General features: G+C 53.9%; 2 protein-coding genes across 8 annotated transcripts in view; one reads left to right on the top strand and one right to left on the bottom strand.

Moving 5' to 3' along the window:
• Positions 1-1,118: 1,118 nt before the first annotated feature.
• Positions 1,119-13,757, bottom strand: part of LOC145517344 (uncharacterized) — a 325,418-nt gene continuing 312,779 nt past the window's right edge. For 3 of the 7 annotated variants that reach the window (XR_014061963.1, XR_014061962.1, XR_014061961.1), the window contains 6 exons: positions 11,609-11,866; positions 10,884-10,995; positions 6,470-6,695; positions 3,976-4,233; positions 3,251-3,362; positions 1,119-2,676 (listed from right to left, as the gene is read on the bottom strand). The gene's annotated coding sequence lies outside the window, so the exon portion shown is untranslated. Of the gene's footprint in view, positions 2,677-2,932; positions 3,031-3,250; positions 3,363-3,975; positions 4,234-6,469; positions 6,696-10,565; positions 10,664-10,883; positions 10,996-11,608; positions 12,960-13,757 lie in introns of those variants that run through there. The other 4 variants (XR_014061970.1, XR_014061967.1, XR_014061976.1 and 1 more) reach the window with 3 other exon arrangements.
• LOC145517338 (uncharacterized) lies at positions 7,060-8,854 on the top strand. Its single transcript, XM_081519618.1, has 3 exons — positions 7,060-7,230; positions 7,630-7,942; positions 8,195-8,854. The coding sequence occupies exons 1-3, from the start codon at positions 7,096-7,098 to the stop codon at positions 8,767-8,769; spliced, it is 1,023 nt and encodes a 340-aa protein (XP_081375744.1). The 5' UTR covers positions 7,060-7,095; the 3' UTR covers positions 8,770-8,854.

Genomic DNA, 13,757 nt, shown 5'->3' with positions numbered 1-13,757 from the left:
AGCTTCCCACGTGATGAGGCCGAGGACGGGGACACCCCATCCAGCTCCAGGAGGGAGGGGTCGGAGCACCACCCCCCTGCCCGTGAGGCCCAGTGCAGGCTCCAGGTGAGTGTGCCCACAGAGGCATCAGCCCCACCGGGGGCGAAGCAGAGGCAGGGAAGACCTGCTGCCGAGACACCGCGCAGGATACACCCAGCGGCCCAGTCTGAAGCTGCCACGGAGCTCAGCACACCCGGCTCCGACCCAGAGTCCCGAGAAGCCGGCCTCTGAGGCAGCAGGAGGACCTGGAGCCCAGCACACCAGAGCACAGAGATGAGGACGCTGGGGCTGGTTCACGGGAGTCTGTGGGGAGGGGGTGCTGAGCTACAGAGGGACGAGTCCCCGAAAGCTGCTGCTGGGCCTGCACCAAGCGCTGGCCTCACAGCCCCCGCCCCCCATCTTGCACACTTCAGTCCCAAAAGACATCCGACCCTGGGTATTCTTTGGGAATCTCTTGGAAGCTTTCTGTCCCGGGATATGCACATGCCAAGGCTGGCCTGTGGGCAAACTTTGCTTTTCCCCCAGCTCTAGCACTGGCCTCCAACTGGAACCAGGCTCCACTTCCCAGACCTGTCCCTACAGAGGTGGTGGCTCCAGGTGAAGGACCCAGGGATCCACAGAGGGCAGATGGAGAACCGAGACTTGCCCTCGCAGAGACACCAGGCCAGCTGGGTACTGGCGAATACACCAGGCAGATCGGATCTCCGTGCCTGCAGGACCCCCAGCCCCAGGCACTGATGTCCCACCCCCTCAGCCAGAACCTCCACCTCCACGTGTACCTGTACCTGATCGGCCTTTGGCAGGAGAACACGAGGCAGAGGAGGATTCACCGCCTCGGCAGGGAGAGACTGCCCTGGCTCCCGCGCAACAACCAGACGCCCATGATGACTCACCCACCCCTGAAGGGAGAAGGAGCCCCTGATCTGGACAGAGACCCAGAGCCCTTACCGGAAACACCACGTCCAGGGGAGCGGTCGGCTCTGTAGCCTCCATCCCTGTCTGCTCACTGTGGACGCCATCAACTCGGTCTGCCCCCAGGGGACATGCAGTTCCTTTCCCCTGAACTGCTTTGCATTAGGTTTGTTTCCACCTTTCTGGTGATGTTTTATTTTTTGTATGGTTTCGTGTATTTTTGTTGCTTAAGTTGGGATTAGTAAACTTTTTCATCATTGTTGCAATTTGGGAACACTGTTGTGTAACTCTGGTGATACTGTGTTACCATCACCACTTTGTAGTTTCAGACCCGTTCGATCTTAATGCCCCACCCCCACAACAAAGCCTGGATTCAAGGCAAGCATGTCCTGTCCATCCCTCCCCCCGATCCTGAACACCATTTCATCTTTTCTTTCTGCATTCCTTCCTATATTCTTGGTGTCCCCAATCAATGACTCTCAGTGAAATGACTGAAGGAGTTTTTTTCGGACTCTTCACCTACTGTAAGACTCCATTGGAGAGTTCTCATTTTTATGTCATTTGAAGAAGCCTTTGATATCTGAAAGGATGGTGTACGTCCTTTCAAGATACCATGTTTCAAACGAAGCCCTTTTGGCAAATGCCATCATTATCTCCAGGCAGACATTGCTGTTTGAAGGGTGACATCTCAGCCAGAAGGCAGAGGCTGAGCTCGTCTTGTTGCACCAGCTCCCAAAAGAAGCCAAGAAAGGGAGCTGGAACAAGAAACCACCCCAAAGCCCAGGAAAGCGTTCTTCACGACAGAAGGCTAGAAAATGACCCAACATCCTTGTGGCCCAGAACCCCTCTAGAAAATCACTGTTCCATGAAAAAGAGGAACACATGGGGAGTTCCAAGGAGAGGCAATGCCCATGGCCAGTGTACTTTAGAGACGGCCTGACCGCTCCGGGGAAGACAGGCACCGACGGAACCCTTTGGGAAACAGCAGTGATAGTCCTCACCGTCGTAAGGGTTTCCTCTGGGGACAACCTACCCTGGGCACCACACGAGGGAGCAGACTGGCTTTTCTTCCTCTGCTCCCACACCATTCACTCATGAAGGCAGCTCAGGTGTTCTCATGGCCTGCCTGTATGCCTTCCTGGCTCATCCGTGAGCTGTGACCACTTCCAGGGCAGGACTCCACCTGCACTTCTCTGAGTACCGTGAATCGGCACACAGTGGGTTTTCAGAACCTTAGAAACCTTGAGCCATTCCACTCGAGCCAGAAACCTCCCCAGGAGGGAAAACAGCTGTAGAGTCATTTTGGCCCCAGCACTGGTTCCGAAACCCTGGCGGCTCCTACAGCCTGTACGGTGTGAAGAGGGAGGACCCTTCTGACAGAGCTTTCCGGCGGTCAGATCTAAGCTCTCCTTTCACTGTCAGTTGTGTCTCTTCCGTTTCAGCCAGGTGGGCCACGCTGCTCCAAAGGAGCTCACAAGCTGAGTTTCAAGGGAGGTATTGAGAGGACAGGAATGGCTACAACGTGCTTCAAACGGAGTGAGGGTCCCGACAATCCTCAGCAAAGGTCTGTGGTGTGCAAGTGGGGAGTAGAGGGCCCCCAAGTTCCAAAGGAAGGGAGGTACTCGGGAGCTAAAGCCCTTGGCTGCTGTGGTAGCAGCTGCAGATGGCAGCTCGTCCACTGTGCACTTCGAATGAGGTCATATGAGCGGGACTCTGGAAATGGCTCTGAAACCAAGAGAAAGGGGTCAGGGCATGTGGGAAAGTGGCGGGGGTGGGGGATGGATGAAGGAAGGCGTCCTTCCTCTCACCAGTGCAGTTTGGTTTGGTGAGTCTCAAAGCTATCAGACGGCACTTCCCAAGTCAGGCCCCCGCAGGAATCAGGGTGGGCTGCATGCCTCGGCCCCTGCCACAGGGACAAGCCACACCAGTGGCCTCCCTGAGCTCCAATGGCCAGATCTGGGGGTTCTGTCTGGGTGCACACCTGCTTGTTCTGGCCAAGTTCCCCGCTTCTCTGAGCACCAGCTTCAACCTCTCGAATGAGGACATCGATTGCTACCTTGGCACGTTACTCTCTTCATCCTGTGAAGACTCATTAGGCTTATCCTACAATTACTAGCTGGCCAGAGGAGATATCTCCTGAATCCAGATTAAGCTGGAGTCTCCCAGGCTCATCTGGCATGTCTTCCCTGAAGTCTGCCAAAACCCACACCCTTGCATTTCCAGGGACTCCCCTTAGCCAGCTGGGCAGAAAACCCAGCATGTTTCAAACAAGCTGACAGACAAGCGGGAGAGGACTCACGGGCAGACGGCTTCCCTCAGGTCTCGGGTGGAGCTCTGGGACCACAGCAGCAACAGGCCATCCCAGTCCCTGGGCTCAGCAGCGCCCTCATTCTCACGCCGGCGGCTCTGCCCTGAGGGGAGCAGGAAGGTCACCAACTGCCGCAGGCAGACCTCACGCCCATCCCACTTATGGAGCCTGACCTCCCCCGGCCCCACCCCTTCCCCTACCCCAGCAGGACGAGAGCTCCTCTTCCCCTGGCTTCTAACGTGAGGCCCGGCCCTGGGCCCCGATTGGGCACTGCCCCAGTCCGGAGCCAATCACAGTGGCCAAGGAGGTGGAAGGCACCGATTGGCCAGGGCCAGGTCATGTGACCATACTCCCCAGGAAACTCAAATATTACCAAGATTCCCTAAGAAACCAATGAACAAAATTATCCAGTAAAGGCAAACCGTACTTTTTAATGAGGCCAAAGTCACAGAAAAAAAAAAAAAAGCTTCACAATGAAGTGCTCAAGGAAGCTGCAAAATAAACTTTCAGAAAAGTTTAGTAGTTTTTTTAATAGGGTGACGGAGAGCTATACCTATCCCATATATGTGAATTTAGGTTTAAACTAGATTTCCCTTGGCTATTTTATAAGACAAAAAAACCCACATCACCCCCTTTCACTCCCCCCCACACCCAAAAAGTGTTTTAATCTATTGAATTTTTGTGTCCTCAGTTGTGTCTGATTCACGGCAACTCACGATCTCTACACAGCCAGGCTCTTCCGTCCATGGAATTCAGGGCAATTTTTTCTGTCACAGTAAATGCCCACCCTGGGTGATCCAAACGGAAGGGCTCAGAGGCTCCTGAGAGACTAACTCCTTTCAGCTGAGCACAGAGCTGGCTCCTCACTGGGATGCCTGTGGCCTGGGGCTCCCAGAGGGGAGAGCAGCACTCGCCCCACAGTGTGGTCACTGCTGGAAGTGCAGGCTGCTCCTCACTCCCCCTTGACAGTGTCCCTGAGGGCAGAACAGTGTGAAGTTAATCAAGGTGGAAACGCAAACTCCAATGCAAGCAAACTTCCCTCAAGGTCTCCAATACCACTCAGGAACAGGGTATTGGAAACTGCAGGGGATGACATGAATGGAGATGGAGACTTGACACCTTACACCGAGTTCACTTCCAGTTATCCCTAGACAAACATTCCATGAAAACTTGTCACAAATCTAGAGGAACAATGAGCCGAAACCGGACACGTGCTTTGAGTCTTCACACACAAAACTAAAAGGCAGTCCACAAAAAAACCAGGAGAATACAGTGGACTTTGCAAAATCAAAGATATCTTCTGTGGGAAAGACCTCAGTACAAAAGCAAAAGACAGGTCATACATCGCGAGACGAATGAGTGGAAACACAAAGCTTATCAAGGATGTGTCTCCAAACAGACAAAGAACACCAACACAACAAGCCTGTGAAAACTAGGGAAAGGTCTGAAGGGACACCAGACTGAGGAAGACACACACAGAGTATCCCGGATGATGTCCAGCACTGAGGGCCTGAAGAATCAACAGTCTAGTTGTACCTCCTCAGGCCTGTGTGACCCTGGGTGAGGCCTCTGTTTCCCGGTGGCTCTGAGAGATGGACAGGGAGGAAGGGGAAGAGAAATCACTTGCATTTCTAATACTCACAGCAAAGTCTTCCAATGAGAAGGAAATTATCACCCCCACTGACAATGCCATTCACTGAAGTGATCCCCACGGGTCCATCTAACCCAGAAGGGAAGGAAGGACCTGTTCTCACAAAACGGCGAGAGATGGAAGAAGGAAGATCAAGCCCACACCAATCCCTGGAAAGAGAAGCTGTGCTCAAGGCTTGAAAGAATTCCTATTTAGAAAATGATATCCCAGCCCCACAAGGCAATCCACAGCTTCGATGCTATTCCTCCCAAAATGCCAATGCATTTTCGCACCCAACCAAGAATTGCAAAAGGGGTACGGAAACAGAAAAGAGCCTAAATTGTCAATACAATCCGACGAAAAAGCCCCGATACGGACATCCAAGGTTGTGTGAAAGGAAATTAGACGACCAAACTAGGATCCTCAGGAGAGTATCGGAGAAGGCAATGGCGACCCACTCCAGTACTCTTGCCTGGAAAATGCCCTGGACGGAGGAGCCTGGTAGGCTGCAGGCCATGGGGTCGCGCAGAGTCAGACACGACTGAAGTGACTTAGCCGCAGCAGCAGCAGCAGGAGCCGGACAGTATGCTATTGGGAATACAACAACACACACAGATCCAGATCGATGGAATAAAGTTGAGGGTCCAGACACAGACCCCAGCATCCATGCTCAACTCATCTCTGACACAGAAGGGGAGAATATCCAAATGGGAACAAGAAAGCCTCTTCAATACATGTCCATGGGAAAACCAGACAGCTACATCTGAAGAACGCTATTGGTTTTGATCTCAGACCACCTCAATATCGGGGAAAACCTCACCCTAAAGGCTGATGTCATCAGATAGCTAGAAAGAAGCGTAGGTCAAAGGCTCCTTAACATCAGAGTCTCCTTGCCATTTGCTGGGCGGAGGTAGAAATGGGTCTCTTCAAGTAAGGGAAAGAGGTACACGAAGTACACCAATGGGTTTCCATCCAATGGAACCTCTTCACAACAGAGAAGCTAAGCATTCACAAATGCAAAAGAGAGGAAACGGAACACGAGAGACTCCTTGCAAGTGGTGTATCTGAGAAGGGGTTCATATGGAAAGAGACGAAGAATGCACAGCACTCAGATTCCAAGAAACACCACCACCACCCTTGACCCTTCCCCCATGACAAACTCCAACCTAAAGCCTTTCTCTCCCTCTAACCTATCCCTAAAACATAACCCTCATCTAATCATATACATGTGCATTCCTAGCATCCATCCGTCCACACACGAGAGAGAAAGAGGAAGACACAGACTGAATTGAGAAAGGAAAAGAGAGGGACACAGCCAGAGAGAGACACGGAACCAAAGAGAGGAAAGGAGTCGATGGCCTGACTTTTCATCAATCTGTCTCGAAGGTAGAAGCAATGACAGCGCCCATCCACCCCAGAAGGGGGAAAAGGACGGAAGGTTTGGAGAGGAAAAGACAAGAACGCAGGGAGCCATTAGAAGCTCAGCCACCCGCAGAAGCCGAGCTGGGACACTTGAACAGAATCTCAATGGAAACAGAGGACCAGAAAGTTGGCCACTCTTTTCTATAAGAGAGGGAGACCTTCGAGTCTTCCTTTCGGTCCTCCAACTTGGATGCGGGGTCTCAAAACAGTCAGGAGGGGGAGTGCCTTTTCCTGGGTACCACGGCACATCCAGGCCTCGTTCTGCCCCATTCTGTGCTGTGTCAGCCCAGGAAGGAATCTTTCTTTCTGAAGTCTCAGCGCACACGCTCCACGTGATATCGGCCCCAGGTGGAAAGGCATGGAGCTGCTCGTAGGCCGACAGACCTAGGAAGCAGATGGGAGAATGACCACCAATCTGCAGATGGAGAGACTGGGGAAACCCTGAGGAGCATATGCTTGTCCAGGGCCACACCACTTATGAGAAGAAGGAGCCTGGTCTGAGAGCAGCGGGGCCCTCGGAGCTCAGGCCCTGGCTGCACCCAGGCCTCCCCAGGGCTGTCGGCTGGGCTGGGTGGGTGTCACTGTGCCTGCACATGGCTTAAGGGTGGTGGTCGAGCAGTCAGAAACCCAGAGATTCCCTTGGGAAGTTTTGGGGAAGGGACCTCAGCACGAACCCCAGGAAATGATGTCACCTGCCGGCAACAGAACCCAACAGAACCCGCAACCCGGGTATCCAGGCCTCGAGAGCGGAGAGGAGCCCCCAGCCAGATCACTTGCTGCCGAGATGTTCTGCTGTTTGCCCCTGCCCAGAGGCCGGGGCCTCAGGAGAGCTCACAGGCAGTGTGCGTGGGCACCCTGTCGACGTTGGCTCAGGGCACCCCCGAGACGCCTCTGGCCCTTTGCCCGGAGAAACAGAAAGGTAACACGGGGAGCCCCAGGCCGGGCCAGGCCACCTCTCCCATGCCACCCGGAAACACCGGGTCCTTTGCCTGTGTGTGTGGATGCGGGTTTGTCGGGGTGTGTCTCCCTCAAGGAAGCCCAGGTGGATGTGGGGTCAGAAGCCTGCGGACAAGTTGTGTCCACACCCCAGGGGAGAGCATGCTGGGCGGGATGGGGAGAGTGCGGGCAGGGCCGGCCGCCCAGGCTGACCTCACACCCTCAGGTGGGTCTCTTTCCTCCCGGGTGGGGATCTGAGCAGACACACGTCTCTGACCCTTCTGGGCAGAGAAGTTCGAGCAGGCCGAAGCAGCGGCTCCACTGGCCAGGCCCAGCTCGGAAAACTCCCAGCATGGCTGGCTGACGGTCACTGTCGTTGCAGAGCTTCCCACGTGATGAGGCCGAGGACGGGGACACCCCATCCAGCTCCCGGAGGGAGGGGTCGGAGCACCACCCCCCCGCCCGTGAGGCCCAGTGCAGGCTCCAGGTGAGCGTGCCCACGGAGGCATCAGCCCCACCGGGGGCGAAGCGGAGGCGGGGAAGGCCTGCTGCCGAGACACCGCCCAGGATACACCCGGCGGCCCAGTCTGAGGCTGCCACGGAGCTCAGCACACCCGGCTCCGACCCAGAGTCCCGAGAACCCCTGCCTCTGAGGCAGCAGGAGGACCTGGAGCCCAGCACGCCAGAGCACAGAGGTGAGGACGCTGGGGCTGGTGTACGGGAGTGTGTGGGGAGGGGGTGCTGAGCTACACAGGGACGAGTCCCCGAAAGCTGCTGCTGGGCCTGCAGCAAGCGCTGGCCTCACACCCCCCGCCCCCCATCTTGCACACTTCAGTCCCAAAAGACATCCGACCCTGGGTATTCTTTGGGAATCTCTTGGAAGCTTTCTGTCCCGGGATACGCACATGCCAAGGCTGGCCTGCGGGCAAACGATGCTTCTCCCACAGCTGTAGCACTGGCCTCCAACTGGAACCAGGCTCCACTTCCCAGACCTGTCCCTACAGAGGTGGTGGCTCCAGGTGCAGGACCCAGGGATCCACCGAGGGCAGATGGAGAACCGAGACTTGCCCTCGCAGAGACACCAGGCCAGCTGGGTACTGGCCAGCACACCGGACAGATCGGATCTCCGTGCCTGCAGGACCCCCAGCCCCAGGCACTGATGTCCCACCCCCTCAGCCAGAACCTCCACCTCCACGTGCACCTCAACCTGCTCGGCCTTTGGCAGGAGAACCCGAGGCAGAGGAGGAGTCACCGCCTCGGCAGGGAGAGCCTGCCCTGGCTCCCGCGCAACACCCAGACGCCCACGATGACTCACCCACCCCTGCAGGAGAACGAGCCCCCGCTCTGGACAGAGACCCAGAGCCCTTGCCGGAAACACCACGTCCAGGGGAGCGGTCGGCTCTGCAGCCTCCATCCCTGTCTGCTCACCGTGGACGCCGTCAACTCGGTCTGCCCCCAGGGGACATGGAGTTCCTTTCCCCCGAACTGCTTTGCATTTGGTTTGTTTCCACCTTTCTGGTGATGTTTTCTTTTTTGCATGGTTTCCTGTATTTTTGTTGGTTAAGTTGGGATTAGTAAACTTTTTCATCATTGTTGCAATTTGGGAACACTGTTGTGCAACTCTGGTGATACTGTGTTACCATCACCACTTTGTAGTTTCAGACCCGTTCCATCTTTATGCCCCACCCCCCAACAAAGCCTGGATTCAAGGCAAGCACGCCCTGTTCATCCCTCCGCCCGATCCTGAACACAATTTCATCTTTTCCTTCTGCATTCCTTCCTATATTCTTGGTGTCCCCAATCAATGACTCTCAGTGAAATGACTGAAGGAGTTTTTTTCGGACGCTCCACCTACTGTAAGACTCCACTGGAGAGTTCTCATGTTTATGTCCTTTGAACTAGCCTTTGATAGCCGAAAGGACGTTGTACGTCCTTTCAAGATACCATGTGCCAAACGAAGCCCTTTTGGCAAATGCCATCATTATCTCCAGGCAGGCATTGCTGTTTGAAGGGTGCCATCTCAGCCAGAAGGCAGAGGCTGAGCTCCTCTTGTTGCACCAGCTCCCAAAAGAAGCCAAGAAAGGGAGCTGGAACAACAAACCACCCCAACGCCCAGGAAAGCATTCTTCATGACAGAAGGCTAGAAAATGACCCAACATCCTTGTGGCCCAGAACCCCTCTAGAAATTCACTGTTCCATAAAAAAGAGAAACAGATGGGAAGTTCCAAGGAGAGGCAATGCCCATGGCCAGTGTATTTTAGAGACGGCCTGACCGCTCCGGGGAAGACACGCACTGACAGAACCCCTTGGGAAACAGCCGTGATAGTCCTCACTGTCGTAAGGGATTCCTCTGGGGACAACCTGCCCTGGGCACCACACGAGGGAGCAGACCGGCTTCTCTTCCTCTGCCCCCACACCATTCACTCATGAAGGCAGCTCAGGTGTTCTCATGCCCTGCCTGCCTGCCTGCCTGGCTCATCCGTGAGCTGTGACCACCTCCAGGACAGGACTCCACCTTCTGCTCTCTGTGTACCGTGAATCTGCACACAGTGGGCTTTCAGAACCTTAGGAGACTTGAGCCATTCCCACTCGAGCCAGAACCCTCCCCAGGAAGGAAAACAGCTGTGGAGTCCTTTTGGCCCCAGCACTGGTTCCGAAACCCTGGCGGCTCCTAGAGCCTCTACGGTGTGAAGAGGGAGGTCCCTTTTGACAGAGCTTTCCGGCCGTCAGATCTAAGCTGCTGTTTCACTCTCAGCTGTGTCTCTTCCGTTGCAGTGTTGCAGGTGGGCCACGCTGCTCCAAAGGAGCTCACAAGCTGAGTTTCAAGGGAGGTATTGAGAGGACAGGGATGGCTACAACGTGCTGCAAACTGAGTGAGGGTCCCCACAATCCTCAGCAAAGGTGTGTGGTGTGCAAGTGGGGAGTAGAGGGCCCCCAAGTTCCAAAGGAAGGGAGGTACTCGGGAGCTAAAGCCCTTGGCTGCTGTGGTAGCAGCTGCAGATGGCAGCTCGTCCACAGTGCACTTCGAATGAGGTCATATGAGCGGGACTCTGGAAATGGCTCCGAAATCCAGAGAAAGGGGTCAGGGTATGTGGGAATCCGGCGGGGGTGGGGGGTGGATGAAGGAAGGTGTCCTTCCTCTCTCCAGTGCAATTTGGTTTGGTGAGTCTCAAAGCTACCAGATGGCACTTCCCAAGTCAGGCCCCCGCAGGAATCAGGGTGGGCTGCATGCCTCGGCCCCTGCCACAGGGACAAGCCACACCAGTGGCCTCCCTGAGCTCCAATGGCCGGATCTGGGGGTTCTGTCTGGGTGCACACCTGCTTGTTCTGGCCAAGTTCCCCGCTTCTCTGAGCACCAGCTTCAACCTCTCGAATGAGGACATCGATTGCTACCTTGGCACGTTACTCTCTTCATCCTGTGAAGACTCATTAGGCTTATCCTACAATTACTAGCTGGCCCGAGGAGATATCTCCTGAATCCAGATTAAGCTGGAGTCTCCCAGGCTCATCTGGCATGTCTTCCCTGAAGTCTGCCAAAACCCACACCCTTGCATTTCCAGGGACTCCCCTTAGCCAGCTGGGCAGAAAACCCAGCATGTTTCAAACAAGCTGACAGACAAGCGGGAGAGGACTCACGGGCAGACGGCTTCCCTCAGGTCTCGGGTGGAGCTCTGGGACCACAGCAGCAACAGGCCATCCCAGTCCCTGGGCTCAGCAGCGCCCTCATTCTCACGCCGGCGGCTCTGCCCTGAGGGGAGCAGGAAGGTCACCAACTGCCGCAGGCGGACCTCACGCCCCTCCCACTTATGGAGCCTGACCTCCCCCGGCCCCACCCCTTCCCCTACCCCAGCAGGACGAGAGCTCCTCTTCCCCTGGCTTCTAACGTGAGGCCCGGCCCTGGGCCCCGATTGGGCACTGCCCCAGTCCGGAGCCAATCACAGTGGCCAAGGAGGTGGAAGGCACCGATTGGCCAGGGCCAGGTCATGTGACCATACTCCCCAGGAAACTCAAATATTACCAAGATTCCCTAAGAAACCAATGAACAAAATTATCCAGTAAAGGCAAACCGTACTTTCTAATGAGGCCAAAGTCACAGAAAAAAAAAAAAAAAGCTTCACAATGAAGTGCTCAAGGAAGCTACAAAATAAACTTTCAAAAAAGTTTAGTAGTTTTTTTAGTAGGGTGACGGAGAGCTATACCTATCCCATATATGTGAATTGAGGTTTAAACTAGATTTCCCTTGGCTATTTTATAAGACAAAAAAACCCACATCACCCCCTTTTACTCCCCCCCACACCCAAAAAGTGTTTAATCTATTGAATTTTTGTGTCCTCAGTTGTGTCTGATTCACGGCAACTCACGATCTCTACACAGCCAGGCTCTTCCGTCCATGGAATTCAGGGCAATTTTTTCTGTCACAGTAAATGCCCACCCTGGGTGATCCAAACGGAAGGGCTCAGAGGCTCCTGAGAGACTAACTCCTTTCAGCTGAGCACAGAGCTGGCTCCTCACTGGGATGCCTGTGGCCTGGGGCTCCCAGAGGGGAGAGCAGCACTCGCCCCACCGTGTGGTCACTCCTGGAAGTGCAGGCTGCTCCTCACTCCCCCTTGACAGTGTCCCTGAGGGCAGAACAGTGTGAAGTTAATCAAGGTGGAAACGCAAACTCCAATGCAAGCAAACTTCCCTCAAGGTCTCCAATACCACTCAGGAACAGGGTATTGGAAACTGCAGGGGATGACATGAATGAAGATGGAGACTTGACACCTTACACCGAGTTCACTTCCAGTTATCCCTAGACAAACATTCCATGAAAACTTGTCACAAATCTAGAGGAACAATGAGCCGAAACCGGACACGTGCTTTGAGTCTTCACACACAAAACTAAAAGGCAGTCCACAAAAAAAACCAGGAGAATACAGTGGACTTTGCAAAATCAAAGATATCTACTGTGGGAAAGACCTCAGTACAAAAGCAAAAGACAGGTCATACATCGCGAGACGAATGAGTGGAAACACAAAGCTTATCAAGGATGTGTCTCCAAACAGACAAAGAACACCAACACAACAAGCCTGTGAAAACTAGGGAAAGGTCTGAAGGGACACCAGACTGAGGAAGACACACACAGAGTATCCCGGATGATGTCCAGCACTGAGGGCCTGAAGAATCAACAGTCTAGTTGTACCTCCTCAGGCCTGTGTGACCCTGGGTGAGGCCTCTGTTTCCCGGTGGCTCTGAGAGAAGGACAGGGAGGAAGGGGAAGAGAAATCACTTGCATTTCTAATACTCACAGCAAAGTCTTCCAATGAGAAGGGAATTATCACCCCCACTGACAATGCCATTCACTGAAGTGATCCCCACGGGTCCATCTAACCCAGAAGGGAAGGAAGGACCTGTTCTCACAAAACGGCGAGAGATGGAAGAAGGAAGATCAAGCCCACACCAATCCCTGGAAAGAGAAGCTGTGCTCAGGGCTTGAAAGAATTCCTATTTGGAAAATGATATCCCAGCCCCACAAGGCAATCCACAGCTTCGATGCTATTCCTCCCAAAATGCCAATGCATTTTCGCACCCAACCAAGAATTGCAAAAGGGGTACGGAAACAGAAAAGAGCCTAAATTGTCAATACAATCCGACGAAAAAGCCCCGATACGGACATCCAAGGTTGTGTGAAAGGAAATTAGACGACCAAACTAGGATCCTCAGGAGAGTATCGGAGAAGGCAATGGCGACCCACTCCAGTACTCTTGCCTGGAAAATGCCCTGGACGGAGGAGCCTGGTAGGCTGCAGGCCATGGGGTCGCGCAGAGTCAGACACGACTGAAGTGACTTAGCCGCAGCAGCAGCAGCAGGAGCCGGACAGTATGCTATTGGGAATACAACAACACACACAGATCCAGATCGATGGAATAAAGTTGAGGGTCCAGACACAGACCCCAGCATCCATGCTCAACTCATCTCTGACACAGAAGGGGAGAATATCCAAATGGGAACAAGAAAGCCTCTTCAATACATGTCCATGGGAAAACCAGACAGCTACATCTGAAGAACGCTATTGGTTTTGATCTCAGACCACCTCAATATCGGGGAAAACCTCACCCTAAAGGCTGATGTCATCAGATAGCTAGAAAGAAGCGTAGGTCAAAGGCTCCTTAACATCAGAGTCTCCTTGCCATTTGCTGGGCGGAGGTAGAAATGGGTCTCTTCAAGTAAGGGAAAGAGGTACACGAAGTACACCAATGGGTTTCCATCCAATGGAACCTCTTCACAACAGAGAAGCTAAGCATTCACAAATGCAAAAGAGAGGAAACGGAACACGAGAGACTCCTTGCAAGTGGTGTATCTGAGAAGGGGTTCATATGGAAAGAGACGAAGAATGCACAGCACTCAGATTCCAAGAAACACCACCACCACCCTTGACCCTTCCCCCATGACCAACTCCGACCTAAAGCCTTTCTCTCCCTCTAACCTATCCCTAAAACATAACCCTCATCTAATCATATACATGTGCAT

This window comes from Giraffa tippelskirchi, chromosome 8 (genome assembly GCF_054371585.1).
Source record: "Giraffa tippelskirchi isolate mGirTip1 chromosome 8, T2T-mGirTip1v1.2.pri, whole genome shotgun sequence".
NCBI lineage: Eukaryota > Metazoa > Chordata > Mammalia > Artiodactyla > Giraffidae > Giraffa > Giraffa tippelskirchi.
Note: the sequence above shows the minus strand (reverse complement) of the source record. Positions and strands in the feature narration are given on the sequence as shown.

Coding starts and splice junctions, on each gene's coding strand:
- LOC145517338 (XM_081519618.1), top strand. CDS start 7,096: ATGTTCTGCTGTTTGCCCCTGCCCAGAGGCCGGGGCCTCAGGAGAGCT. Junction 7,231..7,629: donor TTGCCCGGAGAAACAGAAAG/GTAACACGGGGA, acceptor CTGTCGTTGCAG/AGCTTCCCACGTGATGAGGC. Junction 7,943..8,194: donor CAGCACGCCAGAGCACAGAG/GTGAGGACGCTG, acceptor CTTCTCCCACAG/CTGTAGCACTGGCCTCCAAC.